The sequence below is a fragment of the Patella vulgata genome, chromosome 4 (assembly GCF_932274485.2).
Source record: "Patella vulgata chromosome 4, xgPatVulg1.2, whole genome shotgun sequence".
NCBI classification, from domain to species: Eukaryota; Metazoa; Mollusca; class Gastropoda; family Patellidae; genus Patella; species Patella vulgata.
In genome coordinates this window covers 74948050-74975603 of record NC_065882.2, presented here as the reverse complement: position 1 = coordinate 74975603, position 27554 = coordinate 74948050, and the positions used below count along the sequence as shown (strand labels likewise).

The following is a 27554-nucleotide window of genomic DNA, read 5'->3' as shown; positions in this document are numbered from 1 at the left end:
GGAATCGAAAACACGCCAGTTGGCTCAATGATAGATCTTATGATACAGCACAAACGCACTAACCATTCGGCCATTCAAGCCCCCGGTCGGCAATAGTGCATTTAACCTCGTCATTTGCAACTATACACCTGCTATAAGCGACAGTAATACCATATATAGGAAAACTATTTCCAATGTCATGTATCTTGAAGCTTCAAGAGTTGATGCATTATGCTCCGTTAACAGAAATTCTTTTGACAGTTTAAAAAACAATGTACGGACTGTCTCTTAAAGAGACTATAAAATGTGTCGGGTAGATGGATTTACGGAACTGTTTAGACAGTTTCATTATGTTTATTCCGAATGTTAGTTCGTGTATACGAACATAAAATAACATTGTCGCTCACATAGATACTGGTGATGACAGCTCTTGTTCACGAAGAAGAATATGAAATGGGGTTTGACGTCATACTGTTCTGCTCCGACTGGGCTAATGAAGACGGGCATACGCCATACATAGATATTGGCGATGACAGCTGTTGTTCACGAAGAATACTTGAAATGAAATGAGGTTTAATGTCCCACTGTTCTGCTCCGACTGGGCTAATGAAGACGGGCATACGCCATACACTGTGCTATGAAGGAAATTTTGTACGGGCAGCGGCACTATGGCCAAGGGAACTTTTACGTGCACGCCAATGTGTAACGGGACCTTGGTTTTTCGTCCCGTCCTGCACCACTGACAAAAAGAAACCAAGTCAGGGAAACCCGATGAACTTGCTCGGCCAATGGAGAGATCGAACATGCGAGGGAGAGACCGATCAACTATATACGGAAATCAGATTTCCTCAAACGCCTATTTTTGTGTAATTATCTGTGGGGGATGGAGGTGGGACTAATACACGAAACTTACGGATGCAAAGAGGATGTAAAACGGGGAAAAAAACGCGCCCTCCGTTTGAAAACGCCATGCATCCGTTGTGTACTCATTGCATACGTGTTTCAGACGCTGTATCCATCGAGCATCCGTTCACTTTGATTTCATCCGCGCAAAAGGTTTTGAGCTGCACAAAACTTTTATAACGGATAAACTTTCTGCCGTGTACGATGTAAATGAGCGACATATACAAGCACCAAACGTTCCATGTCCGTTATTATCCATTAAACGTCCACTGTATCCTCTCTGCATCCTCTGGGCATCCTCCGTTTGAAAACGCCATGCATCCGTTGTGTACTCATTATAACATAATGACTTATGTCATAGAGGCGTCCTGCCATATTAAAATACGTGTTAGTGATTGTAACATAAACCTGTCGCTATCAATACCCGGCTGGAGATCTTGGTAGTATTCCTTATGTCATTGCGTAACTATAACTTGTTGTTGGCATGTCTTATCTAACTTTCTTTGTCTGATAAACTATATTGAATGTTAAACCTTCATATGATGCTTGATACATTAGACAGGTGTCTAATGAGCTCCTTTGTCTCGAATACGTTTATAAACTCAGAACAGAAACGAATCTTTAGGGCGGGTCCAGGAGGCCATGCTAGGCGGGCGCCTTGGCACGAGACGGTACGAGACGACAGCTTCTGGAGTTAGCACACTCATGCTAAGCCAAGCTAATTAAGTCATGACTCCTTCCATATAGTTAGTTCTACGGTCGTTTACATCACGATGTTTGTACCTAATATTGTAAGAAGCAGAATAAAACTATTATTAGATGTATATACCAGTGTTGTCATCAAAGAACCCGATTTAAGAACCAATACTGTCACATCATTGCATACGTGTTTCAGACGCTGTATCCATCGAGCATCCGTTCACTTTGATTTCATCCGCGCAAAAGGTTTTGAGCTGCACAAAACTTTTATAACGGATGAACTTTCTGCCGTGTACGATGTAAATGAGCGACATATACAAGCACCAAACGTTCCATGTCCGTTATTATCCGTTAAACGTCCACTGTATCCTCTCTGCATCCTCTGGGCATCCTCGCAACTCACATCCGCTCCAGCTGAAAACGGAAAGAGGGAGGAAAGATAAGGTACATGGAACGTCTATACATCTTTAGTAGCACGGAAATAGAACGGATGTAAGCGTATGCATCTCGTATATAAAGTTTTCAAAACGGACAAAGCGTTTGTATCTGGGATGTATCTGGTATATTGAAGGATGTCTGGAGTTTGCCTAACCCCTTCGGAGCTGTCATCCACTTCCATCCGCTTTCATCCTCTAGGCTTCCGATGAACATCCATTTAACATCCCCGCTACATACTTCTCACGTTCGTTCTTTTCCGTTCTGTTTTCGCAAATTTTCGTCCATTTCTGGAGCGGATGAAAATGGATGGAGCCACCCCCGAAAGTTTGCTCGTCCGCTGTGTCCTTTTTGCATACGTTTTGTGTCCATCGGCAACTGGGACCGGGCCTTAACAACCGAGGGGTGAGAGGTCTATATCAGGCATACAAACGATGTGAGATTAACAGCAAAACACCCTTTTCTTCAAAATGAATTATTCCTATAGTTATCAGGTTAATACACGTGTGTGCAATTTATACGAAAACACGTCACATTAAATTCTTATACGGCATTTAGTAATTGAACATATAATATAAAAACACAAATTTATATGGAAAACAATCACTGATTTTATTTCACACTACGTTTCAACAAGTTCCACTTGTCGTTCTCAAGTAAGTATTGACAGTATAATAGCAAGAAATCAAGTTATATGCAACAAGGTAACAAAAACAGTAACTATTCTGAAACTATCAAAGGGCTAATACAAAGAACAATAATAGAATTTCTGTTGCTGATTTCGATTTTACTGGGGTTTTTAGTATTAATCCTTTTGGTATTAATCCTCTATTCCTGCGTCGTATCAGAAAAGTTCTAAACTTGACTGTATATTCTTCAACATGCATGCAGTCCACGGAGTCTGATGACGAAGTGCGCCAAACTGCTGAAATGTTTTTCCGAGAGAGAGAGAGAGAGAGAGAGAGGAGGGGGAATAGGGTTTAACGTCCACTCGACACAAACTAGGACATTTTGGGACTAACACATGGTTCAAATGTATTCCAATAATTCGCTTGCGCGTAGGGGTCTTTAGGAGTGGGAGGAAACCCACGAGGATGGAAAGGCCACCCTACTCCTTGTCACGTACAACCGGGAATCGAAACCCCGCCAGTTGACTCAATGACAGACCGTATGATACAGCGCGCACGTGCTAACTATTCGGCCATCCAACTCCACGAGCAGGTGATAGGGATATGCATGGAGATTAATGTCGCTATATTAACCTCTGATGCTGTCACAAGCATCAAATAGATAATTACACCGTGATTTGTATTTCCTAATTATATCTCTTTTCCGTAATATACATGTAACTTTAAGTATGTGCTATAGTATCTATCCAGTATCCAGTTACTGTTACTAAAATGCAAGATGTCAAGCTGTAATGGGTTAGGGGAGGCAACTCCATTATCATAAAGAAACACTGCTTTAAGGATACAGACCACAATAGACGGCACTATTCCCTATTAATCACCCTTCATTTTATCTCTTTATTTCATAATTCGTCGAGCATTTTCAGGACTTCAGAACATACGACTATGACGCTTTCTTCCAGTTCCAAAATTTTTTCCAAAATCTGATCGACATTTTACATTCAAACCTAGGCCAAGACGTCAAATGCCCCCCCCCCCTCTCAAATGGAAAATATCACTTGAATTCAACTTAGTTTTCAACGCTAATGACAGATTGCGATCTTGATTACTTCTTGATTATATTGCAGTCGTTGTTGTTTGTATTTTAGAGGAGAGCCAAAAAAAAAAAAAATCTTCCCTCAATCAACAAATGGAAAAAATCGCTCCCCTAAAAAAAGCTCTTCCAGTTTTGATAAGAAGAGTGATTTAGAAATTAAGGAGAGTGATCTGATATTAAGAAGATTGATTACTTGTGTGTGTGGGAAATAGTTCTGAAGATCAATAACTGCATGTAATGGGGTCAGTCCTGGTTTCTTAAATGATAATAAACCCCCAATGACTTTGTAAAGGAGATCGATTTTCAATTTTAAGGGGCAGGAAAAAAAGCCCTCCCCTTGGTCGACATTCAGGTGAGCCCTAAAAAAACAATGACTGATATTGTCCATCTAGAGTTATACATACACCGTGCTTGCGATATGCTACAAATCGGCTATATCGTGTTCCATTGATTCTCTTCAACTAAACAAATAGGGCATATTGGAGTTTTGTGTCTCCATGGAAAATCGGTAGTCACCTTGCCCTGAAATTTGCAAGTACCCGATGTATATGTGTAGTCAGCACCAGCGAAGATCTTTATATAGTCAACAACTATTCAGCTATATACCCAGTGTATTGTTTTTGTTGGTTTTTTTTGTTGTTTTTTTTTCTCAGACAAATATAAACCATATGTTAGTCGATTCGTTACGAGGTCCGCGGTATTAATTGAAATGGATGGAGTTTAACGTCCTACTGTTCTGTCCCGACTGGGCTAATGAAGACGGATATACACCATACAGTGTACTGTGAAGGAAATTGTGATCGGACACCGGCGCTACGGCATTCTCACATATCAAATTCAAACTGCCAAAGGATCCTTTACGTGCACGCCAATGTGTACATGGGACCTCGGTTTTTCATACCATTCGAACGACTGCAGCACTGACAAGGGGGAAACCACGCCGGAAAATCCCGATGAACGTTTTCAGCCAACACCGGGATCGAAACCGCGACCTATAAGCTACCGAGCCAGCGTCTTCCCCACTTAGCCACCTTGGCTCCCCGCGGTATTAGATCGATATGGAACTTGTCTCTAGACTTTAATGTCCCAGGATCGAATCCCGACGTAGTCCTGGGGAAATCTCGGGTTCATACTTTCCATGGGTAGCTAACAATTCAAGTGTTGCCTAGTCGTTTGGACGAAACTTTAAACCCCATTACTTTCCGTTACCCACACGCCAATGTGTACACGAGATCTCAGTTTATCGCCCCTTCGGAAAGAATAAAAACTGTGAGGGGAAACCTCGCTTGAAAATTCTGAGGTACTGTCTCGGCAAACACCGCCTTAATAACTCAGCCACCGGTTTTTTCTTCTCTTCAGTTGTATTATGCATTTACTTTTAAAGATGCGTTCCCGCGTACAAACTGTGTGATGTGATGATATATTTGGATTAAAACATATTCAAAATAATTAATCTATCAAACAATTTCATCAAATCCCTCTCAAAATTTTGTATTCGCGAGGAGATACCCCAAGCTATAAAAAAAAATCTATTTTTAGAGGCCATACTTGTCACATAACTTGACTGAGGGAGGGCCCATTTTTCAGAATGTATTTGTCATTACTGCCTGTCCATTTACCATACATATTGAGACCTAAGAAAATTCTTGAATTATTTTCTGCCAACTTCCTTTTCCGCCGTTTAATTATTGCAGTGTCTGTTATACGTTTACAACACTCAATGCCACCCCCCCCCCACCAAACCGCCTAACCATTCGATAAAGACATAACAACCGCTCCCTAAGTCAAGCCGACAGATAATAAGCCGTCGTGTTGCCATTTAGTGATACCATGACATATTTGCTGGGTGCTTTTCGGGTAATCCAGTACTATTTTTATGGCAATATTGGGTGTCTATACTTTCCATGTATACCAAATTTGCCATACTTCTATTGGAAATAACCATCCGATAAATACATTCGTGAGAATGTGTCTTTAAGTAAATCCATGATACAACGGAAGAAATACACACGGATAACTTGGTGACATTACGGGTAATAACGTTTGTTTTAATTATTAGTTATTTGGTAGAATGATGGTAGCTAGAGATGCTTTAATCACCATTTATTCTCTCGTCTAGACAATAACATCAATAAATCAATCACCTAGTTCAAATTACACTATCTCTACCATACCATTGTGTCAATAACAATTAGTCTTCTATTAACACTATCTCATCCTAATAGAAGAATATTTGATTCTACAGTACTGAAGGACTTTTACACACCATGTGATGAGTGACAATGTTTACCAAGCTTAAAGTAGCTAAGTCTCTAACTCAATATCATCCAAAGTATTCGACATTGAAAACACGAATCAACATTAAGGTTGTGATCTTACCGCGAAAAGACGGGCTTCTGATATCTAATATTTAAGACAAAATAAACATTTTACCATTGGTACACGAATCGTGTACCATGCATGCGTTTCAGCGCCATTTGTAACAAGGGACTCGAAGAACGAATCTAGACATATTCCACTAGTCATGTCAAACTGTGACGTCATATTTATCTGGAGACCATGCGCAATAAATAGTATCGGTGTAGACTGGAATAACTAGACGCTAGAGATTGCCATTCGATTGAAACTTCTGGTGTATTTCGCCGAAGATAACCGATTTGAAATTAGAGTAAAAACGGAAATGATTGAATGTAATTCAGTTTATATACATTCATATTGCATTATTATATGCGTTGCGACCCATTTGTGTCAATCTCTAGGTCCCAAATATTAGCGATTTAGCTCCTTTAACATCTCAGAGCCCTCTATTTCATGGATGAGCGTCGTCACTGCTTTCATTCGCTAACAGAGTGTTAATTAAAAGCTAAAACCTCTTCTACGACACATTTTGAAAAAAGAGCTGTATAAGACCGCCCGTCCCCTTGGAATTTGTCTGTAGGAAACCGCGCCAACACCGATTTATAGGACCTGCGAAATATGAGAAAAGTTTAGGATCAGAGATGTAGGCTAAAAAAAACCCCAAACAACAAATAGGTTCGGTCGGGTAACCGTAAACCAAGGTTTAATTGATTTTGACCTGATAGGTAGGTAGGTAGGTAGGTCCAAGAGTGTCGACATAGAACAAAGGTTAAGATAAAGAAATTGCTTTGTTATTATCAGAGATTAACTGCTATTATCTTGGGTAGTGTTGTGCAATTACACTAAAAAATTGACTATATATACACTATAACAAATTAGCTGATGTTAAATAATTTGGCGAGAGTGACGAAGGAATCGGACCACTGAACAAAATGAAGATTGTATTAATAATTGCTGCGGTTATCGGTAAGTTACGTATATACATGTATACTAACAAATATTATTATAAAAATTTTTTTAGGAGGGGATGTGGGGTGTGGGTGGATGGCCGAATGGGTAGCGCGTGCACGCTGTATTATAAGGTCTGACATTGAATCAACTGGCGTGGTTTCGATTCTCCGGTTGTAATTGACGTGGGTTTTCTCTGGGTCCTCCGGTTTCCTCCGACTGCTAATTAAAGACCCCTAAGCGCAAACGTATTATTGTAACACAACTGAACCATGTGTTAGTCCCGAAATGACTTAGTATGTGTCGAGTGGACGTTAAACTCCACTTCTCTCTCTCATTATTATTATTTTTAATTGGTTGTCCTGAATAATTTATTATAATAGGTGCATGTGGGACCAGGTAGGATAGCCATCTGAAGGGAAGAGAATACCTTTAGTGATTTTCAACCTCGGTCCTCAATGAATGAGTATCGTCCGCGGCTCTGACAGGTAAAATGTTGCCCAGTTGTTCGCAGGTTTAACCATGTACACGTACCAGAACCCATAGCGGTTAGAATTCGATGGGAAACGGACTGAACGAGCCAAATTAATAGCGTCTAAGTTACGAATATAAACCAAAAAAGTAATTTTTTTTAAGAAATGACTGTCCTGAATAACATATACAAGTGTGTGTAGGATTTATCAACGTGGGACCAGGTAGCTGTGAGGGTGGCGAAAAGACCCCCTCTCCTAAAACGTGTTAAAAATAAAATGAACTATATAAAAAAATAATAAAAACAGCCCCGATCTAACTTCAGGTATCGATATACTTACATGAAATTCGGTCGGAATTGGTGTGGGAAGGTCTGTTATTGAGTCAGCTGGCGTGGTTTCGATTCCCGGTTGTACGTGACAAGGAGTAGGGTCGCCTGTCCAACCTCGTGGGTTTTCTCCGGGTCCCCCTGTTTCCTCCCACTGCTAAAGACCCCTACGCGCAAGCGAATTATTGAAATAAAATTTAACTATGTATTAGTCCCGAAATGACCTAGTTTGTGTCGAGAGGACGTTAAACTCCATCCCTCTCTCTCTCTCTCTCTCTCTCTCTCTCTCTCTGGTTCGGGATTCAGAAACGATGCCTATATATCGACGACCCAACCAATTATACTCAAGTGAAAATGGTTCGGAATTCAGAAACTATGGCTATAATATTGGTAGGAAATTTGTTATTAGTCCACATCCTGAATACGTGATTTCTGATTATTCAAGTGAGATTCGTTCAGGATTAAGAAACTATGCCTATTATATTGATAGGAAATTCTGAATATGTGAATTCTGAATACCGGATGTTGGACTACCGAACCAATCTTGCTTGTATTTTTCGATATATGAAGTAAGATCGAGGTTCAGTATTCGTGGCTGATTATAGGTGGAGGTATAATAATTTTTGTATTTTATCTTTTATAATTAAACAGCAAGTGAAAGTGTCAACTTTACCACAGCTACCTGTGACGTGGATCGACAGTTAACTGAGTGCATGCCATTCGCTAATGATATGATTAGTAAATCAGACTTAGATGGAAAATGCAAGTAAGTCAGCTTCTTTAGTCAGAGGGGAAAGGGGTGGGGGTGGGGGTGTTGGTACTGTCATAGAGTCAAGTGCCATGGTTTTGATCTCGCTTGTACGTGTCACAAAGTAGAGAGGCCTTCCGACCTTGTAGGTTTTCTTCGGGTCCCCCGGTTACCTCCCACAGCTAATGTCTCCTACGCAAAACCGACACATTGAAACGAAATTGAACAGTATGTTAGGCTCCAAAATAACCTAGTGATTTTAAATAATTTGAAAATAACTGTAACTCTAAAAGCGGACTTAATAAAAGCTTGCACATATTTCGATGACCATTATGATTTTTAAAAAATACAAATTTGATATACCTTTTACCTTTTCATTTACCCTTTTAAGAGCCTGGCAGGGACTTGGGAAATGTTTGGTGAGATTAGATTGTTTCACTGGAGATAGTAAGGACGTGTATGATACTGGTACAGCCATTTGCGGTAAGTTTGTTCCAGATATACGGATTAGCTGACGCGTAATGGGTTGGGTGGGAAATAATGATTAATATTTTTACCAGTCTATACATGGTTCTATATCAAAATTTAGAGAGTTACTTCTGTCTTCTGCGTTTCTATCTGGTTGTGTGTTGTGTGGTTCTCCTGTAATTACTATTAAGGTTTAAACAAGAGAGAGAGAGAGAGAGAGAGAGAGATCTTATGATCCAAAGGGCACGCATTAGCCATTCGGTCAACAAGCCGCATTAACGATATTAAATTAGATTTACTACTGTTCTCGTGGACAAGAAATTAACGGTCCATAGAATAAATATTAATGAAAGTTTAAAACCTACAAACATTTATTCCAGGTGATTATAAACCCAAACCTAGTAATAATCAACCCAAACCCGGCAGTGGAACTAAAAACGACCCATCTTCGGGTGCAACGACCATAGTGGCAAACGTATCGTCGGCCCTGTTTCTCACTGTATTTGCTTTTTATAAAAACTATTTTTAAATTTACTAAATTCAAAGTTAAATATTACTCCTAAAGTTAATTTAAGGGAATAAAACTACAATTGTTTGAACACTAATCTGGTAGTATAAATGTATTTTCTTAAATTAATTTCACCTCTATTAAACATACATTATGCAAGAGATAAATCTGCCTATTTGCAGGTCTTTCTTTAGGTTAGGCCTGAAATGTTATCTAAATTATTAATTAGACATTAATTAACTTATACAGACCATAATTAACCCTCGATGGCATCACTAGCCTGCGATGTTTATTGGATTAGGTTCCGATTTGTTTCGACTTCAATTCATAATTTAATTATTAAATGGATAACCGAGACTATGTTTTATATCCTACCGACTTTAGTAATGATGATCAAGGCTAGGCGAAAAATTCATTCGCTAAAATCTCGGTTCATAGTGGGTCAATTTGACTGAAATTTTCAGCAAATTCCCTTTACAGTATCTAGTTTTTAACTATCATAGTGAGAACTGCCAGCTCTTTATCTAATCTGCCATAATGTATGTTTAATGTAATTAGAAGCTTAATGTTCTAGAAAGTCTATGATTTATATATATTTTTTATTTACAAATGATTGCTATTATTTTTTTCTGAAATTATTAAAATAAATATATTTACATCTATTTGCCCTATACGGTAATTTGCTTTGTTCGAATTAATGTTCTAGAAAGTCTATGATTTATGTATATTTTTTATTTACAAATGATTGCTATTATTTTTTTCTGAAATTATTAAAATAAATATATTTACATCTATTTGCCCTATACGGTAATTTGCTTTGTTCGAATTTGTTATCCTTCTATATTTAACCTTCATTCGTACGAGTTAGGAGCTGCGGTGGCTAAGTGGGTAAGACACCCCTAAGCACAAGCGAATAAATGAAATAAAACTGAGGCATATGTTAGTCCCAAATGACCTAGTTTGTGTCGAATGTACGTTAAACCCCATTCCCCTCTCTTATAGAAACAGGTTATGTTTTTTATTTCTTCATATAAATTATGTAACATTATGTTTTATTTATACTGCAAATGAACATAGGCCATGCCCGTTCCCCAACCCTTTTCGAAATCAAGTAAATAGTGCTACACAGTTTCAAACGATATATCTTCCATTTCAATGGCCTCTTACAAATTCATCCATTTCAAGACCGCAATAAAATGATATAAGAACGAGGGATCTATGACAAGCAAATCCACATAGAAACCTTTGAAAATAACATTGATATAATATATGATCAATTTTCATTTCTAATTAATCATCGAATAAATCAATTATATAATAAATCATATGTTTAATTATAAAACGTATCTCTAATTTACCATATTCTGATCGCGATATCCTGTATCTTTCAAATACAAGTGAACAGAAATGAAAAGAAATGAGGTTTAACGTCCTACTGTTCTGCTCCGAACTGGGCTAATGAAGATGGGCATACGCCATACAGTGTGCTATGAGGGAAATTTTGCCCGGACAGCGGCACTATGGGATACACTTATATAGAATTCCAATTGTCAAGGGATCTTTTACGTGCACGCCAATGTATACACGGGACCTCGGTTTTTCGTCCCATCAGAGCGACTAGACAGCTGTCTTTGTCAAACCCTCCGTCCTGCATTACTGGCAAGGGGGAACCACGTCGGAAAATCTGGATGAACTTTCTCGGCCAATGCAGGGATCGAACACCCGACCTCCAGGCTAGCGAGCAAGCGCCCTTACCCACCTAGCCATCTTTCAAATACATAAAACAATAGCTAAAATAAACAGTGATTTTCTAGAAAGAAAATATTCATTGAAACAATAATTTAATATATAGTTTTTTTTAAAAAGAAAAATGTGTTAGATACGTACACTAATCTAACCGGGAGTGGTATCATGTGTTCTATAAAGGGTAAGCATACCCTGTCGCATACCCGACGTCTATCACTATTTACAAATTGAGCCAGTTCTTGGGTTTCAGAAGTTGGTGGATGCTGTGTTTATATGTGAACTGCCCAAACAGGAAGTAGTATTCAATATATCAACACCGTAAAGTTAATATCGTTCACTTATGAACAAACTATATTTACAAATGAAAAATGTGCCACCAAATAATCAAAGTCAACATTTAATATCCATAATGTTTACTGATGAGTCAAAATGGTTGATAATTAAGCAGGTGTTCTATTATGTCACTAACGGAATGATTTGCTGGGGGGGTTGGATGGCTGAATGGTTAGCGTGCGCGCGCTGTATCATAAAGTCTGTCATTGAGTCGATTGGCGTGGTTTCGAATCCCCGGTTGTACGTGACAAGGAGTAGGGTCGCCTGTCCAACCTCGTGGGTTTTCTCCGGGTCCTCCGGTTTCCTCCCACTGCTAAAGACCCCTATGCGCAAGCGAATTATTGAAATAAAATTAAACCATATGTTAGTCCCGAAATGACCTAGTTTGTGTCGAGTGGACGTTAAACCCCATTTCTCTCTCTCTCTCACATCTCTTTCTGTCGAGTTTGCGTATATAGAAATAGTCGGCATAATTTAATGGCAACAATTGTCGACTGCACATAAGTCAGGAGCATCAGATTCAGAGTGCAGATCAACAACAAAGACGAGAGAGAGAGAGAGTGAGAGTGAGAGAGTGAGAGAGAGAGTACCAAGAGAAAAGCCACAAGGTTGGACAGGCGACCCTACTCCTTGTAAAGTACAACTGGGGAATTGAAACCAAGCCAGTTGACTCAATGATATGATCTTATGATACAACTCGACACAAACTAGGTCATTTCAGGGCTAACACACGGTTCAATTTTATTTCAATAATTCAGTTGTGCGCACAGGGGTGTTTAGCAGTGGAAAAAAACCGGAGGACCTTGAGAAAACCCACGAGGTTGGACAGACGACCCTACTCCTTGTCATGTACAACCGGTGACTCAATGACAGACCTTATGATACAACGCGTACGTTCTAACCATTCGGCAAAATGTCCCTCATAACCCACTGCTTATTCCCTACTTTGCCCATTGCATATCTCATTGCATGATCCACTGCATAGCCCACTGCATAGCCTATGTCATTTATCATTAGCCCGTTTGGTACAGAAAAATAGGATGTCATTTACCCGAAACGGTTCATATGATTTGGGGAAATTTTCGCTATGAATTTCGCGTGGAAGCCGTTAATTCTAGAAAATGCATTTCAAGCGGGAAAAAAATCCCTGTTGTAAGGAAAGTGTGATTGCAGGAATCGTTTTCTTGATTCATTTACGGATCGAGATCTAGTCAATTTTAAGCAGAGTTATTGCCCATGTTACTGAAACCTTATAAATCCCCTACAGCTCAAGTATTTCGACAGCTCGATTGTCTACGATATCACCTTAGGTGGAAGTGGACGTAAAACTCTAGGAACGAACGAACGAACAGATATTTCGCATGTGGCCTTTACATATCATGAGATTCTTCAAAACATTAGTTGTATATAATTTGTTGCCTGGTAATTGCCCCTTTTCAAATCAGTCTGATGTTTGTATTTAATGTTTAATGTAAATTATGTTTCTGCGTTTGTATACACATCACTCTCTATATATTATTGTCGTTTTTTTTTATTATTCTAATGAAAACGTTGTGGTCTGGTAAATAGTGAATATAAAATGTGATTATGTCTGGAAGCTCGGGGCAAATTAAAGCAAAACATTAAATTCTAAGATTTAATTAGATTCATCCTATAAAAAGAAAACTTCTGATGTCTGTCCTGCATCAATTGAACTCTTATTTGGATATGAATTATTCATTTATTTGTTATCCTTAGACAAATACACTCACTTGTATAATATAATAAAGACAATACAGCATATCTATGGGGCGATAGGTAATTAGACTGCAGATGAATGTCCGACCTTTCAGTCACGGACGTTTCTCAGACAAAGTTTCAAACCCTAACTCTTGCCCTAACCAGTTAGCAATGTGCGCAATACGGTTTACCTTGCAGCCAAAACCTTATCTACGAACATTTTAAAGTTAACACTCGCGACTGTCTATGCCCTTGCGGTAGAAGTCTTCTGACTGGCCCCTCAGCCACGCCCCAGTAGCTGCCTTGAGTTCATCATCATCATGTTTATGTTGTTCAAAGCCACATTGTTGAAGTGCAGTCTGTGCTCTGGAACGTTGTCATGAAGAAGCATAACGCCAGCAGTCAACATGCCGCGCCTCTTCGTCTTGATCGCCGCTCTCAATTGCTTCAACAAGTCAGCATAGTAGGCTCCTGTTATTGTAATTTTAGGTGGTTTATAGTCTATAAGTATCACGCCCCTTGAATCCCAGAAAATGGTCGCCATGAACTTCTTGGGTGCAGGAGAGTGCTTATGCTTCCATTGCATGGATTCTTGCTTGGTGTCGGGATCCCAGTGATGAATCCACGTTCCATCTCTTGTAACCAGACGGGCATGAAAGTTATCGGGATCAGCATTGTAGATGTCCAAGAGCTCACGACTTTATTCAACTCTCTGGTGTCGATTTTGTGCACTTAAGTTTCGTGGCACCCATCTAACAGACACCTTGGACATGTGCAAGTGCTCATGAATTATGGTGCAAACACTTCCGTGAGAAATGCCACACTGAAGATATCTCGTCCACCTTTATTCTACGATCGGACATGATTAAGCCCTGGGCCCGTGCAACCATATCATCTGTAATGGTTTCAACGGGCCTTCCTGGCCGTGGGTCATCGTCCAAGGAGCTGCGACCCCGCTTCATTCCCATACACATTGGTCATACGTTTAGGTATTTCGGTGTCATTCACCTCTTCTTTCGTGAGAAACTTGATAACCGCACGATGCTCAGTTTTAGAACTTTCCATGATTACAGGAGGGTACCTGTGTTCAACAGGCTGTATATCTCAAGTAAATGATCGGGAAGGGTTGTTTATGTCTGTAAACCGTCGTCAGATGGCCTATCTCAATAATGACATCAACGATGATATCTGATGTTTTCAGGGGTGTATCAATACTCACTTCTATGAATTTATTGACTTCCCCTCATAGTTAATCAATCTAGATAGATTGCTGGGCGTATAAATACCATCCGGCACAAACCAAATAAGATCAAAACAACACAGCCGGGAAGCGCTAAACCCCCCGGCACCTGCTAAAGCTATCTTGCCAAATGTAAATACTAATTTATTGTATATCCCGATAGATGGATGACAGGAAAGATGGATGGAGGGATGGACATAATTATTTCTATAACAAAATGTAAAAAATAATTAATTGTATATTAATAGAAATCTATTTATATGAAATTGAGTGATGACTTTTATTAAACATACATTGTGCAAGAGCTAAATCTGACTATTGCCGGTCTTTTTTTGAAGCATGAGATGTTATCTAAATTATTAATTAGACATTAATTAACTTATCCAGACCATAATCAACTCTCGATGCCATCGCTAGAGTGCGATATTTAGCAGATTGGATTACATATTTTGAAAAATAATTAAACGTAAAAATTGATAATCGAGATTTTTTTTTATCGTTCCGACTTCAGTAATTATGATCGAGGCTAGCCTAAAATTCAAATGCTAATATCTCGGTACAGATTGGAGCAATTTGCCTTGAATTTTCAGTAGATTCTATTTACGTTATCTAATTCTAACTGTTATAGCGAGAGCTGTCAACTCTTTATCTATCCCCCATAATGCCCCTTTAACAAAGGAAAAATTAGAACTATTGTATGTTTAGCATGAACAGAGTCCACATCCGCTCTATATCGCGTTTCTTTCCGAAATCCATTAACGCTATAACCACTAAAATACATCAAGGTAAAATATATGTTATAGGATCTACTCCATATAATTATTACCTCTAGAGTAAACCAAGGTAAAATATATGTTATAGGATCTACTGCATATAATTATTACCTCTAGAGTAAACCAAGGTAAAATATATGTTATAGGATCTACTTCATATAATTATAACGCTATAACCACTAGAATAAATCAAGGTAAAATATATGTTATAAGATCTACTCCATATAATTATTAACGCTATAACCACTAGAATAAATCAAGGTAAAATATATGTTATAGGGTCTACTCCATATAATTATTACCACTAGAATAAATCACGGTAAAATATCTGTTATAGGATCTACTTCATATAATTATTACGCTATAACCACTAGAATAAATCAAGGTAAAATATATGTTATAAGATCTACTCCATATAATTATTAACGCTATAACCACTAGAATAAATCAAGGTAAAATATATGTTATAGGGTCTATTCCATATAATTACATGTATATATTATAAATAATTTGTTGTTTGCGAAAGCCCACATGCCACGGAAGGCAAATAGTAATTTTTCTTATTTAAATTTCCCCCATGAAGCTCCTATACAGTTGTTTATCTTATGCGAACTCTTCAGGTTTAAGTGAGATTGTCTTCTTCTATTAGTATTTAACCTTCGCTTCCACCGATGGTATCGGAATATATTGTACTCACTTTATCAAAGTCTGTTTTTCCAATAGCTGATCTGATTATGTGGCCAATTATTGATGTAACAACATAATATAACTCGCGAACGATATTTAAAGAACTATGATAATTATCGAATAAATAGCTAGCTATCCAGGTCTGTTTCATTTTTTTCTAATAATGTAGTCTGTTGTTAAAAGGAACTAAGCCTCTAACTCAATAGAGGGGGTCCATAGGCTAAGCCTGTTCCCCAATCCAAAATTTTCTGAATAAAATATTGTTTAAAAAAAACAAACCCCTCAATATCTGCCTTATAATTCGAAATTAAAAACACGATATTGGTCCATTTCAATCAATATTAATGCTGTTATTTTGCCGTGAAAATATGCGGGCCAAATATCCTATATTTAAGAAATAATGAGCATTTTAAAATCAGTACACGATTCGTGTATTTTATGGTGTCGGGGGCCATTTGTAATGAAGTAATTTGTAATGGCTGTTTCAAAAACGACAAAATAATAATAAAAACGTGTAAAACTGACTAGTGACTAAGCAGGTGTAAACGACTGCCGTTCAATTTGGACTATTCGCATTATTTCACCGAACATAATTGAATAGAAATTACAATTGTAAGATACCAATTTGATTAAAACACAGATCCTATTTCGTTTCGTTTTTTATAGTTCAAAATTTCGTTTTACTTGTCTTCCAGGATTTGGAAGAGTTTTTACATAACCCGCGTTCTGGTTGAAGCAAGGGATTAGCCAATGAAATGGTCTGTTACGGCGAGTTCTTGGCGTGCAATGCACGGAATTGTGGGTAAACCACTAGAAACGTGAGCGCTGATTGATTAATCAATGTCTGGCGTCATAGGGTCAAAAGCCACTCGTACGACCCCTGAAGGGACCTTCCACTACAACCGATCAGACCTTCATGTAGTGTAGGGTAGGTCATCGAAAGTATAAAAAAACCCCCGAAATATAGATAAATAGTAAAATCAATTTGCATATATCCAATTTGCATATTGGTCAGCCAATCGAATTGCATTATTTCTTAAAATTTCGATTGTATCTTAGTTTAAGTTTTCGTGAATAAGGGCCCTGTATTTTAATCAGATTGTTAAAATACTGAATATAAATCAAGTTATATACATTCATTATATACATTCGTGTGCTTTTAGAACCATTTTAATGTTCTAAAGAATACAGTCTTACGCCCGTTGATTAAAGAGCTAGGGCGAGTAGAACGCGGTTGTTTTGTTCGCCAAAGGTTCAAACGACAGAACATTTTTTATCATCTATTGACAAACACCATTAAAGCAAAATACATTCTTCCATTAAAAGATATTTATGTTGTTTCAAAAAGGATTATTTTCTTTATGTGTCGTTCTTCGAGGTAGTATATCATTCTTTATACAGGGTATTAACTGAACAGTTTCAATGACAAACCATTAAAAAACATAATGATCGATTGAAATTCCAATGTCCACAGTTTTAACGTGCAAGTATAAATTAGGCAGTGATGCAAAGTGTTTCAGATTCACAATTTAAATAAAACATTTTATTGGAAAGATTAGACACGAGGAGGCTGTAAAACTGAGATTTTCAATGTCCATTAAAGATTACATAAACGGCAATCAATGATTAAACGAATGACTTCCAACTCTTTACATATAATGAAATGAAACGAGGTTTAGCGCCCTACTGTTCTGCCCCGACTGGGCTAATGAAGACGGGCATACGCCATACAGTGTGCTATGAGGGATCTTTTACGTGCTTGCCAATGTATACACTGGACCTCGGTTTTTCCCCCACCCGAACCACTAGACAGCTGCCCGTGTCCGGCCCTCCGTCCTGCACCACAGATATTTAGAAACCACGTCGGAAATTTCCGATGAACTTTCTCGACCAATACCGGACGCGAACTCGCGACCTCTAGACTAGCGAACCAGCATTTTACCCACTTAGCCACCGTGGCTCCCTTAAAATGTCCTTAAAGTGTATGTATATATTACGCATTCTGGTCTATAGAATGCGCAGAAAAGTAGGAAGGAAAATTGAATAAAAATAAAAGAACCCTTGGCAGTTGGAATTCAATATAATAGTAGGACGTAGCGCCGCTATCGGACTACATTTTTACGCGACATTATGGCATTTTGTGTAACTTGCAACCTAAAGCGCACGCGTTAAACCATTCAGTCACCAACCTATTCTGAAATAAAAAGACCACCCACATGTACAATACAGTAGAATATTTACACCCCCAAGGATGGTGGCTGTTAGCGTCCATTCAAATGTCATCTAAATCGTCGCCTTATGAAGAAGGCGACAAGTCGACGAAATCAACCCGCCAACACGACAAAATAACCCGACGATCATCGCCTTCATTTCGTCGCCTTGTCGGGTCACTTCTGTCGACTTTTCGACTTGTCGCGTCAACTTATTCACATCCCGACAAGTCGACAAAATACAATTATTTCGACTTGTCGTGCGGCGACTTGTCGCCTCGGAAGTAAATCAGCAAATGCGCAAGCTCGAGTTTGATTTCCGAGGCGACAAGTCGCCGCACGACAAGTCGAAATAATTGTATTTTGTCGACTTGTCGACTTGTCGGGCTGAGAATAAGTCGAAGGCGACAAGTCGACAAGTCGACAGACTTGACCCGACAAGTCGCCTCGGAAGTTAATCTGTGCCCATGCAACTTATCCAATCAGCAAATGCGCAAGCTCGAGTTTGACTTCCGAGGCGACAAGTCGCCGCACGACAAGTCGAAATAATTGTATTTTGTCGACTTGTCGGGTAGTGAATAAGTCGAAGGCGACAAGTCGACAGAATTGACCCGACAAGTCGACGAAAGGAAGGCGACGATCGTCGGGTTATTTTGTCGTGTTTGCGGGTTGATTTTGTCGACTTGTCGACTTGTCGCCTTCTTCACAGGCCGCTAACAGCCACCATACCCAAGACATAAATCTGATGAACCACGAATATCTTCCTCTAAGTCTAAGTTGGTGTCATTTTGTCTATGCATTACGTCAATTTAAACTATAAAACTTTACGAAGGATTTCTACAGCCCCACATTATACTTATTTGGTCTCAACTAAATAATCTTTCGCAAGTCATACGAAACTTAATTTATGACAGACTAGAATTTATTTATCATTTTGGGCCTGTCATTGGGCGAATCCCCGGTTGTATGTGACAAGTCATACGCAACTTAATTTATAACAGACGGGAATTTATTTATCGTGTGGCTTCACATTTATTTTATTTGATTGTCTGTATGACATACACCGCTTAAGTGTTTTTCAATAACCAGACTTTTTATTATATAAATATTTGATTTGGTGTTGTATTTCTGATTTATTTAGATTTTCTTTCTATTTTAAGTATTATTACGTCTACACAGCTCTAGTGGGTACTGCATATTAAGTATGTCTGTTATATTTTGGTAGCTAAAATATAACGCACAGAGACAAACCGCTAGACCGAGATAGTTTCTTTTTAATCTGTGACGTTAAACCCCAGTCAACGTATCCTGCATGTCAACGTGTAGACGATACCTCGGTTTATCGTCCCATTCGAACGACTAGACGATGTTTTCGTGTCAGACCCTCGGCCCTCGGACAAAACAGAATAAAAAAAAAACGTCTCTTAGTCCCAAAACTAGCCAAGGAGTGCGTTGATGAGACGTTAAATCAAATCCATCCATTTTTCTTTATAAAAATCAATATTAAAGGGGCAGTCCCAGTTTTCACCGCTTTTGGTAAATAAACTAAAAGGTTTCGAGGAAACAGTGACCTCAGCTTTAAGGAGTTTTTGTTGTGTTCTTAATTCTTAGTTCTTAATTGATAACCCTTAATTCTTATTTCTTTATTTTTTGTCGTATTTCGACAATTGTACACTAAAATAAAAATTTGCATCGCAAAATGAATATTTGTTTTATAAATCAGAGCTGTTTGGTCTTCCATAATCGACGCCACAATCTGTGGGTGTAGAAAGAAATGCCTTTCTCCCAAAACACGTCAATTTGTGTTGGAATACATTTGTTCACACTGCACAATGGATTATACAAATAGAGAATCTCCTACCAGTCTTTTTGGAGTCGAGTGCTTTTTTTACTTTATCAACGAGTGTTGATATTTTTTGATATCAAAAAAGACGAGTACAGGAGATTTTATTTATCACCCAATCCCTTCTTACATGCACAAATAGATAAATATAATTCTTTGCTGTAGATTTCACTTTTACTGAACATTACGGCGTAGTGATACATCATTTTTTGACAGCAATTCAACCATTGCAAAGTCATTTATATTGCCCCAGTGTTTCCATCAAGGTCAATTGAATAACAATAATTCATTTTTAATAAAAAAAAAGTTACTTTTAATAAGAAATGAACTGTTCTTTGAAAATAAAAAAAAAGTAGTTCCTTTTCACCTGACCAATCAAATTCATGTAAAGCGATATTTCCTAAGGAGATATCACAGTAGATTATGAAATATATCACACAAGCGATATCTACTGTAGAATGTATTATTGGGTGATAATATAAAAATTACTGTATACTACTGAACGAAATTTCGAGCTGGTTTCTCTGGTCTTTATCAATCCTAGTCGAAACGTCGCTCGGTAATAAACAGAAACTGTATTCCATAGAATTGTGACCTGTCTATTTCCATGTCAATAACGAGGTGCCAGTGAAACGATCAATATAAGCCGATTGGGTTTTAAACATAAAAACTCAAAATCACGTTCATCTCACCTACTTGTAAAAAATCTACTTAACACCACCTCGACCTGAACCTACACTCGGGTCGCACAGTGTATATTCTGTTTTATAGACGTTAATTTCTTATTCTACGAGATAATTCTATATCTCAGTAATAAGATTTACTTCGGAATTTGTATAAAATCTAATTAGATCATGAAGGATTTGAAGATAAAATCGAAATCCTTTTGTTACCCACAGGCGTTTATTTCCAAATAAGTTACAAATATATGTTTCAGGGCATACATCATGAATTACCATTTCTAGATTTGAATGGAAAAAACTAAGTTTAATGTACAAGATAAGTCATTGGCGAGTTCTTGGCTTGCGTTGCACTACTGTGGCTATTTCAGTAGAAACATCAACGCTGATTAGTTAATCAAGAAATCTGACGTCATAGGGTCAAAAGCCACTCGCATGACCCCTGACACGACCCCCACTACAAATGGTCAGATCTTCATGTGGTAGAGGCCATCGATAGTATATAAACGAAACGAAATATAGATCTGTATTTTATTTAGATTGATTCTAACAAGGGTCTTCCGAATAGTGTAACAGTGAATACACTAGTAATTCGTCAATGTTAAATCCATGACATTTTCCAGGCTCATTCATAAGAACATTCAATTTTGAAATCCACAATAAGACCAACATGTCGCAATCACCTGGTAAAAATATTCAAAAATTTGTCATCTGATTTTATTTTACGGTAGGTCAAAGGAATCTATAGGCAATGGCGCCATTTTCGCTGGCGATTTCCCTAATCCACGTCTGTGTACTCCCCCGACCAACCCGCCTTATGAATTTTCATTGCTATAACAATAATAAAATTACTAGTCATCATCCATGTAAAAATGTACATGCCGTTTGTCCACCCCTACCACTTAATGTTCAATATTCGACACCCGTAACATCTTATGAGCAGGACCGACCGTCAAAACCACTAATCGGAATCTTCATTTTTCGGACAAAATCAAAATATCAATTGTGGATAATTCCTTGACCCAGATCACATTTGGATACCTTTCACTAATAATCCCTACGCCGTCACCCTTAACAAGGGCGAAAGTTATATTGAGTCTTTCTTTGCCCTTCCCTTTTCCTCCTTTTGCATGGCGATCTTTGTTGACTTTTTGGTGAAAAATCGAAGAAAGGGTTTGAATATACATGTTCTGCCTGGTTTTGGTGAATATTCATGATTTTCAGGCGGAAGGATAAGGGAGTTAAGCGGTTGGTTAAGTTGAGATGTATGACGGAAAATTGCATGGTTTTTTTATCTCTACTTTCAGTTTGTGTATCTCAAGTTTTCCATGATAAACCCCACAGCTGCTTTTGAGCAAGAGGTTGCCGCATGATGCCCCATCCGTGGTAGAAAGCGTTCCGCCCAACGAAAATTTGAGAAAAAGTTAGAGCCGGCCTCAGAGACGAGACTTAACATTAAATTCAATGGGAAAATCCTTGGTGATCCGTGGCCATGTGACCATATCCCGTTTTCATCACCTGTCAATGTTTACAAACTTTTAATTCATCATATCTTTGTAAATACTGAATAAGTATTGAACCACTTTTAGGCTGATATCTTTATTAATAATTCGACTTTCACAGTATAGTAGTTAGCAAGCGATTCAAATCTCTCAAATGAAGATAAGAAATTAAAACGATTCAAGTGAATCAGGAGATATTTATAGAATCACGTGACCCGTGTTATTTATAGCTGTTCGTCATATTTTGTGTCATATAGAATCAAGTTCGCCAACAAGGCTTGTAACAAGGACAACTCTACAGTGTTAGTGCGATATTATAGGTATGTTTAACTGTATTATTTCTATAGGATACAGTGTAGGGTATATCATCTCCATTATATCATTTCATAAAATCAAAATCTCCCCGATAGAAATACACAAGACTGGTTTAAGTTGGATCGACGACGTGTGGAGTTAATCATTTTAGGGGATTGGAACACAGTCGACGTTAAAACATAGTGGGCTAGTCTATATTATATTATAACTAGGTCACCCTTACCCTAGTAGCTTATGCCATCAGAAATATTTATATGTTTTCAATAAAGTTGAAGAAGGTTGCTGACTCTCCAGGGCTGTTGTATAATGTATTGGGTTATCCCAAAGCGTTATATGACAAGCGAAGTAGGCGTTATCACGTATTATATGACAAGCGAAATTTAAAGTCGCACGGAAGACTAAGTTTGGATTCAGACCACCAATCACGTTCCCTGTTTTACTGTCGACATTGTTGTTGACTTTGTGGTCTAGTATCGAAGAAGAGGGTTTAAACAGACATTGTCAGGTTATGCTGATATATTAAGACGGAATGATAGAAGAGTTAATTGTTTGTATACGGATATAATTATGTGAATAGTAGATTAACTATTTTCTTAGTATGCTACTTCCAATTTGTTTATCTCAAATGTCCATGGTGCTAGTAGTAAACTCTCAAAATGTTGTAATGTCTGTTTAAATAGTCCAGTTGGTTTGAAATAGTAAAATTTAAATGATAGCAACTAAAATCATCATTTATATTTTTCAGAAAATCAAATCATGGCATCTTCCTTTACAAGCCGGATGCCGTCTGAAGATTTCGAAGTAATGCAAACCTGTTACGATTACTTGCTTGAAAATATCGGGAACCCCGAGACATTAGTCGACTACCTGTTCTCAAAGATGGTTCTTACTTTAGACACAAAATTCGCTGTCTTAAATGAACCACTGTATACACCAAGAGTACGAAAACTTCTAGATATAATTATGAACCAGTCTGGTGATTGCTACACGATATTTATAGATGCTTTAATGGAAAAGGGGTTTACTATACTTGCCGATCAATTAGGTAAGATCAGTTAATGAAAATGAAATATGAAATAAAATGGGGTTTAAGGACCTACTGTTCTGCTCCGACTGGACTAATGAAGACGCGAATACGCCAAACACTGTGCTATGAGACAAGTTTTGCCCGGGCAGCAGCACTATGGCCTACTCTTATATCGAATTCCATGTGACAAGGGATCTTTTACGTGCATGCCAAAGTATACACTAGACCTCGGTTTACGTACCATCCGAACGACTAGACAGCTGTAATGTGTGTACATTTAATTTATGACTTGTTGAACCGTGTCTCAAGAATTGCCGCGAAAAGTTCCAGTTTCAAATATATGCTACAGACCATACCAAAATGTCTAATAAATAATATTGAATGAGTTCTCCTAAAAAAAGCAACTTAGGCTGAAGTATATGATTTATATTAAAAACTTGGTATTTAATTTATGCTAGTAGAGACAGTTTCTCATTGCCTGTAAATTGTTTTATATGATTTCAGGGATTGTAAAAAGCGAGCTGGGGATTAAAAGGAGTAAAAATCATCAAGTGAAGAGTACGAAAGATAACCCGGAAGAAGAACTAACAAAACGTAAGTCACCCACCGAATGTATAAACAAATACTCACATTCTGACTCTTGTTGTAAACAATATCAATATCATATGTATAACATTTAGTCAACTGGCGTGGTTTCGATTCCCCTGTTTTTCGTGACAATGAGTAGTGTCGCCTGTCCAACCTCGTGTGGTTTCTCCGCGTCCTCCGGTTTTCTTCCATTGCTAAAGACCCCTACGCGCGCAAACAAATTATTGAAATAAAATTGAACGATATGTTAGTCCCGAAATGACCCAGTTTGTGTCGAGTGGACTATACCCCCTCTTTCTCTCTCTCTCTCCCTCCCTCTCTCTCTCTCTCCCTCTCTCTCTCTCTCTCCCTCTCTCTTATTTATTACGTTGCAAGTTCAAATATTTCATTATTGTTATGTAAATGATTTGTGTTTATGGCTTTATGTATGCTTGACATTGTCAAAGGGCAAACTGTAAGACAGGTCCATGTCGAATGTTTGAACTTTTCGAAATATCATCATCGTCATCGAATCCAATTTTTATTCAATGTTTGTTTTATTTTCCAGATGATATCACATCACAGAATACCACTCCATCTGAAAACAAAATAGATGTTTCCATGAATGAATCTCCACTAGATCATTCTGCATACGGTGATAATATAGACGGTGTCAAGGTAATTCTAAGCCAAAGTTGCGAAAACATTTATTTAACGGATGGGGATGGTGACACTCCCATAGAAAAGGCCTGTCTTTCAGAATTTAATGGTATAGATAAATTAAAATCTATTGTGTCTAAAGGATATTCCAAACTTAACGCCCTTGTTAAAATCTGTCAGTCAGCACCAAATGATTTAATAAGATTGATCTTTGATAAAATGGTTTATGATAAAATGGACGAATCTGATCAGGGTGGTATTATCGAAATTAGACAACTTTTATTACAAGGCGGCTCATTAGATGTCCCGACAAAAAACAACAAAACACTGTTACATTATGCCTGTGAATACAGCACGTTAGCTGCAGTGAGTTATTTAATAGATAATAGCTGTAACCTTAACAGTGAGGATAGTTGGAATAGAACGCCGTTGTTCTCGTGCTGTTACACCACTGCAAATAGTGTTGAAAAGATTGCGTTATTGGTTAGCAGTGGTGCCAGGTTAGATGTTACAGATAAAGACAGTGCCAGATTACTACATTATTCATGCGCATTTAGCAGTTATGAGACGGTCAAATATCTTATTGATAATGGTTGTAATGTTAACAGCGTAGGTGGAAAATATAACAGAACGCCCCTATTCTATTGTTGTGTGAGGGACGCACCACAAGCCGTTGCTAAAATACAACTGTTAATGGATAGTGGTGCAAAGTTAGACGTACGAGATTTATCAAACCAAACAGTACTACACAAAGCATGTCAATGTAGTACTGTACAAGTGGTCAAATATCTCCTCGATAATGACCACAGTATTAACTGTGTGGACAGATATAATAGAACCCCACTCTTCTTTTGTTGTGATGTCGATGTTCTACAAGCTATGGACAAAATACAGCTTCTGGTAGCGTGTGGCGCAAGACTAGATGTCAGGGATACGGATAACTTTACGCTTTTACATATTTCGTGCCAGTGCAGCTCTTTGGATGTAGTCAAATACTTAGTAGATAAAAACTGCAATGTTAATTGTGAAGCTATAAATAAAACAACGCTATTCTTCAGTTGCTGTATTTCAGACGCACAACGTTTAGATAAAATTAAACTCTTATTGTCGAAGAATTGTAATTTCGAGAGCAGGGATAAAGAAGAATGTATTATTGAAGCTGATAAACGCGGTTATCATGAAACTGTTGATTTCTTAAAATCAGTCACGATTAAAAAGTGGTATCAAATAATGTAACAAGGTTGATTAAATAATAAGTTTTAAATCTTCAAGTATTATCCTTTCTGTGTGGACTAGCAACTGAGAGAGAGAGAGAGAGAGAGAGAGAGAGAGAGAGAGAGAGAGTTTAACGTCCACTCAACACAAACTAGGTCATTTCGGGACTAACATGGTTTAATTTTATTTCAATAATTCGCTTGCGCGTAGGGGTCTTTAGCAGTGGGAGGAAACCGGAGGACCCGGAGAAAACCCACGAGGCTAGACAGGCGACCCTACTCCTTGTCACGTACAACCGGGGATTCGAAACCACGCCAGTTAACTCAATACAGCGCGCACGTGCTAACCATTCGGCCCCCCCCCCCCCCACACACACCCAACTTCTTCACGTGAATCTAAAAAAGTAGGCGTTCTACGGAACTGTTTTAAATCTTCGGGTATTATCCTTTCTATGTGGTCGAGCGGTCTACTAAACTGTTAGTGTTGGTAGAATGCGTTCTACGGAGCTGTTTTAAATCTTCAATTATTATCCTTCCTATGTGGTCGAGCATTCTACGGAGCTGTTTTAAATCTTCAAGTATTATCCTTACTGAAGAACTAAAACATACCCCAAAATGTTTACATAATTCCACTTTCCCTGTCCCAATCACGGAATTTCGGATAGGGGATGATCTTTGTTAAGTGTTTTAATTTTCTGACATTGGTAGACGGAACCTTAGTGGTTTTAATCGTGCAGTAATCGTCATTTCGTTTTAAATGCACACGTCGATATAGCGCATGGCGATATTTTTCGAAATTGTAGAAATATACCGACAAAGCTTCAGAATAGCAATATCTTAACGCAAACGTGCATATTTGAAACAAAATCGAGACATATAATATAGCGCGTTGATTTAATTAACGTACCAAAAACTGTCTTTTCAGAGATAAAATCATCAGAATAATTACAATATGATGAAATATTAGCAACTTAATATTGCGGTATCTATAGCTCTATTGACACCTATACGCTTCCATGCTATACTAGTGCTGGGTATTGCCACTGCAGTCACGATACGATACGTATTGTGATTCAGGTGCTACGATACGATTCGTTCCACGATTCATAACCAGGTCAATATATACCAAGAAAACAACAGATTAAATGAATAAAAGATATTTTTGATTCTGCCAATGTCAAAAAAATAAAACTGTTTTATATCAAGATATTGATGTGGATAAAAATAAGAACCAAAACAATTTAAGAGTGTCGGTGTACCTATGGATAATGCGTGACGTGGATAATTAAGAGTGACAAGTTATTTACTGAAGCGACAAAAAAAAGACATAAAAATGAATCGTCAAATATCGATTCAGTGTCTCACGATTCAATACACTTATCACTAGAAGGTGAATCGGGATACATCGATTCAACTATATCGTGCCAGCACTACTTTACACGATGTTCAGATTGTAGGCCTAATGCCA

At 38.0% G+C, this 27554-nt stretch overlaps 1 protein-coding gene and 1 long non-coding RNA gene across 2 annotated transcripts; both read left to right on the top strand.

The window, feature by feature from the left end:
- The first annotated feature begins 6930 nt into the window (after window positions 1-6930).
- On the top strand, window positions 6931-10128 carry LOC126819325 (uncharacterized). Its single transcript, XR_007679576.2, has 4 exons — window positions 6931-7065; window positions 8498-8612; window positions 8986-9077; window positions 9443-10128. It is a non-coding gene; the product is annotated as an uncharacterized LOC126819325 (long non-coding RNA).
- A 12416-nt stretch (window positions 10129-22544) lies between these two features.
- On the top strand, window positions 22545-26143 carry LOC126819297 (ankyrin repeat, PH and SEC7 domain containing protein secG). Its single transcript, XM_050547279.2, has 4 exons — window positions 22545-22623; window positions 23364-23663; window positions 24150-24239; window positions 24781-26143. Exons 2-4 carry the CDS (start codon window positions 23375-23377, stop codon window positions 26106-26108), a joined length of 1707 nt encoding a protein of 568 aa, XP_050403236.2. The 5' UTR covers window positions 22545-22623; window positions 23364-23374; the 3' UTR covers window positions 26109-26143.
- The last annotated feature ends 1411 nt before the right edge of the window (window positions 26144-27554 follow it).

Coding starts and splice junctions, on each gene's coding strand:
- LOC126819297 (XM_050547279.2), top strand. CDS start 23,375: ATGGCATCTTCCTTTACAAGCCGGATGCCGTCTGAAGATTTCGAAGTA. Junction 23,664..24,149: donor TATACTTGCCGATCAATTAG/GTAAGATCAGTT, acceptor ATATGATTTCAG/GGATTGTAAAAAGCGAGCTG. Junction 24,240..24,780: donor GGAAGAAGAACTAACAAAAC/GTAAGTCACCCA, acceptor TTTATTTTCCAG/ATGATATCACATCACAGAAT.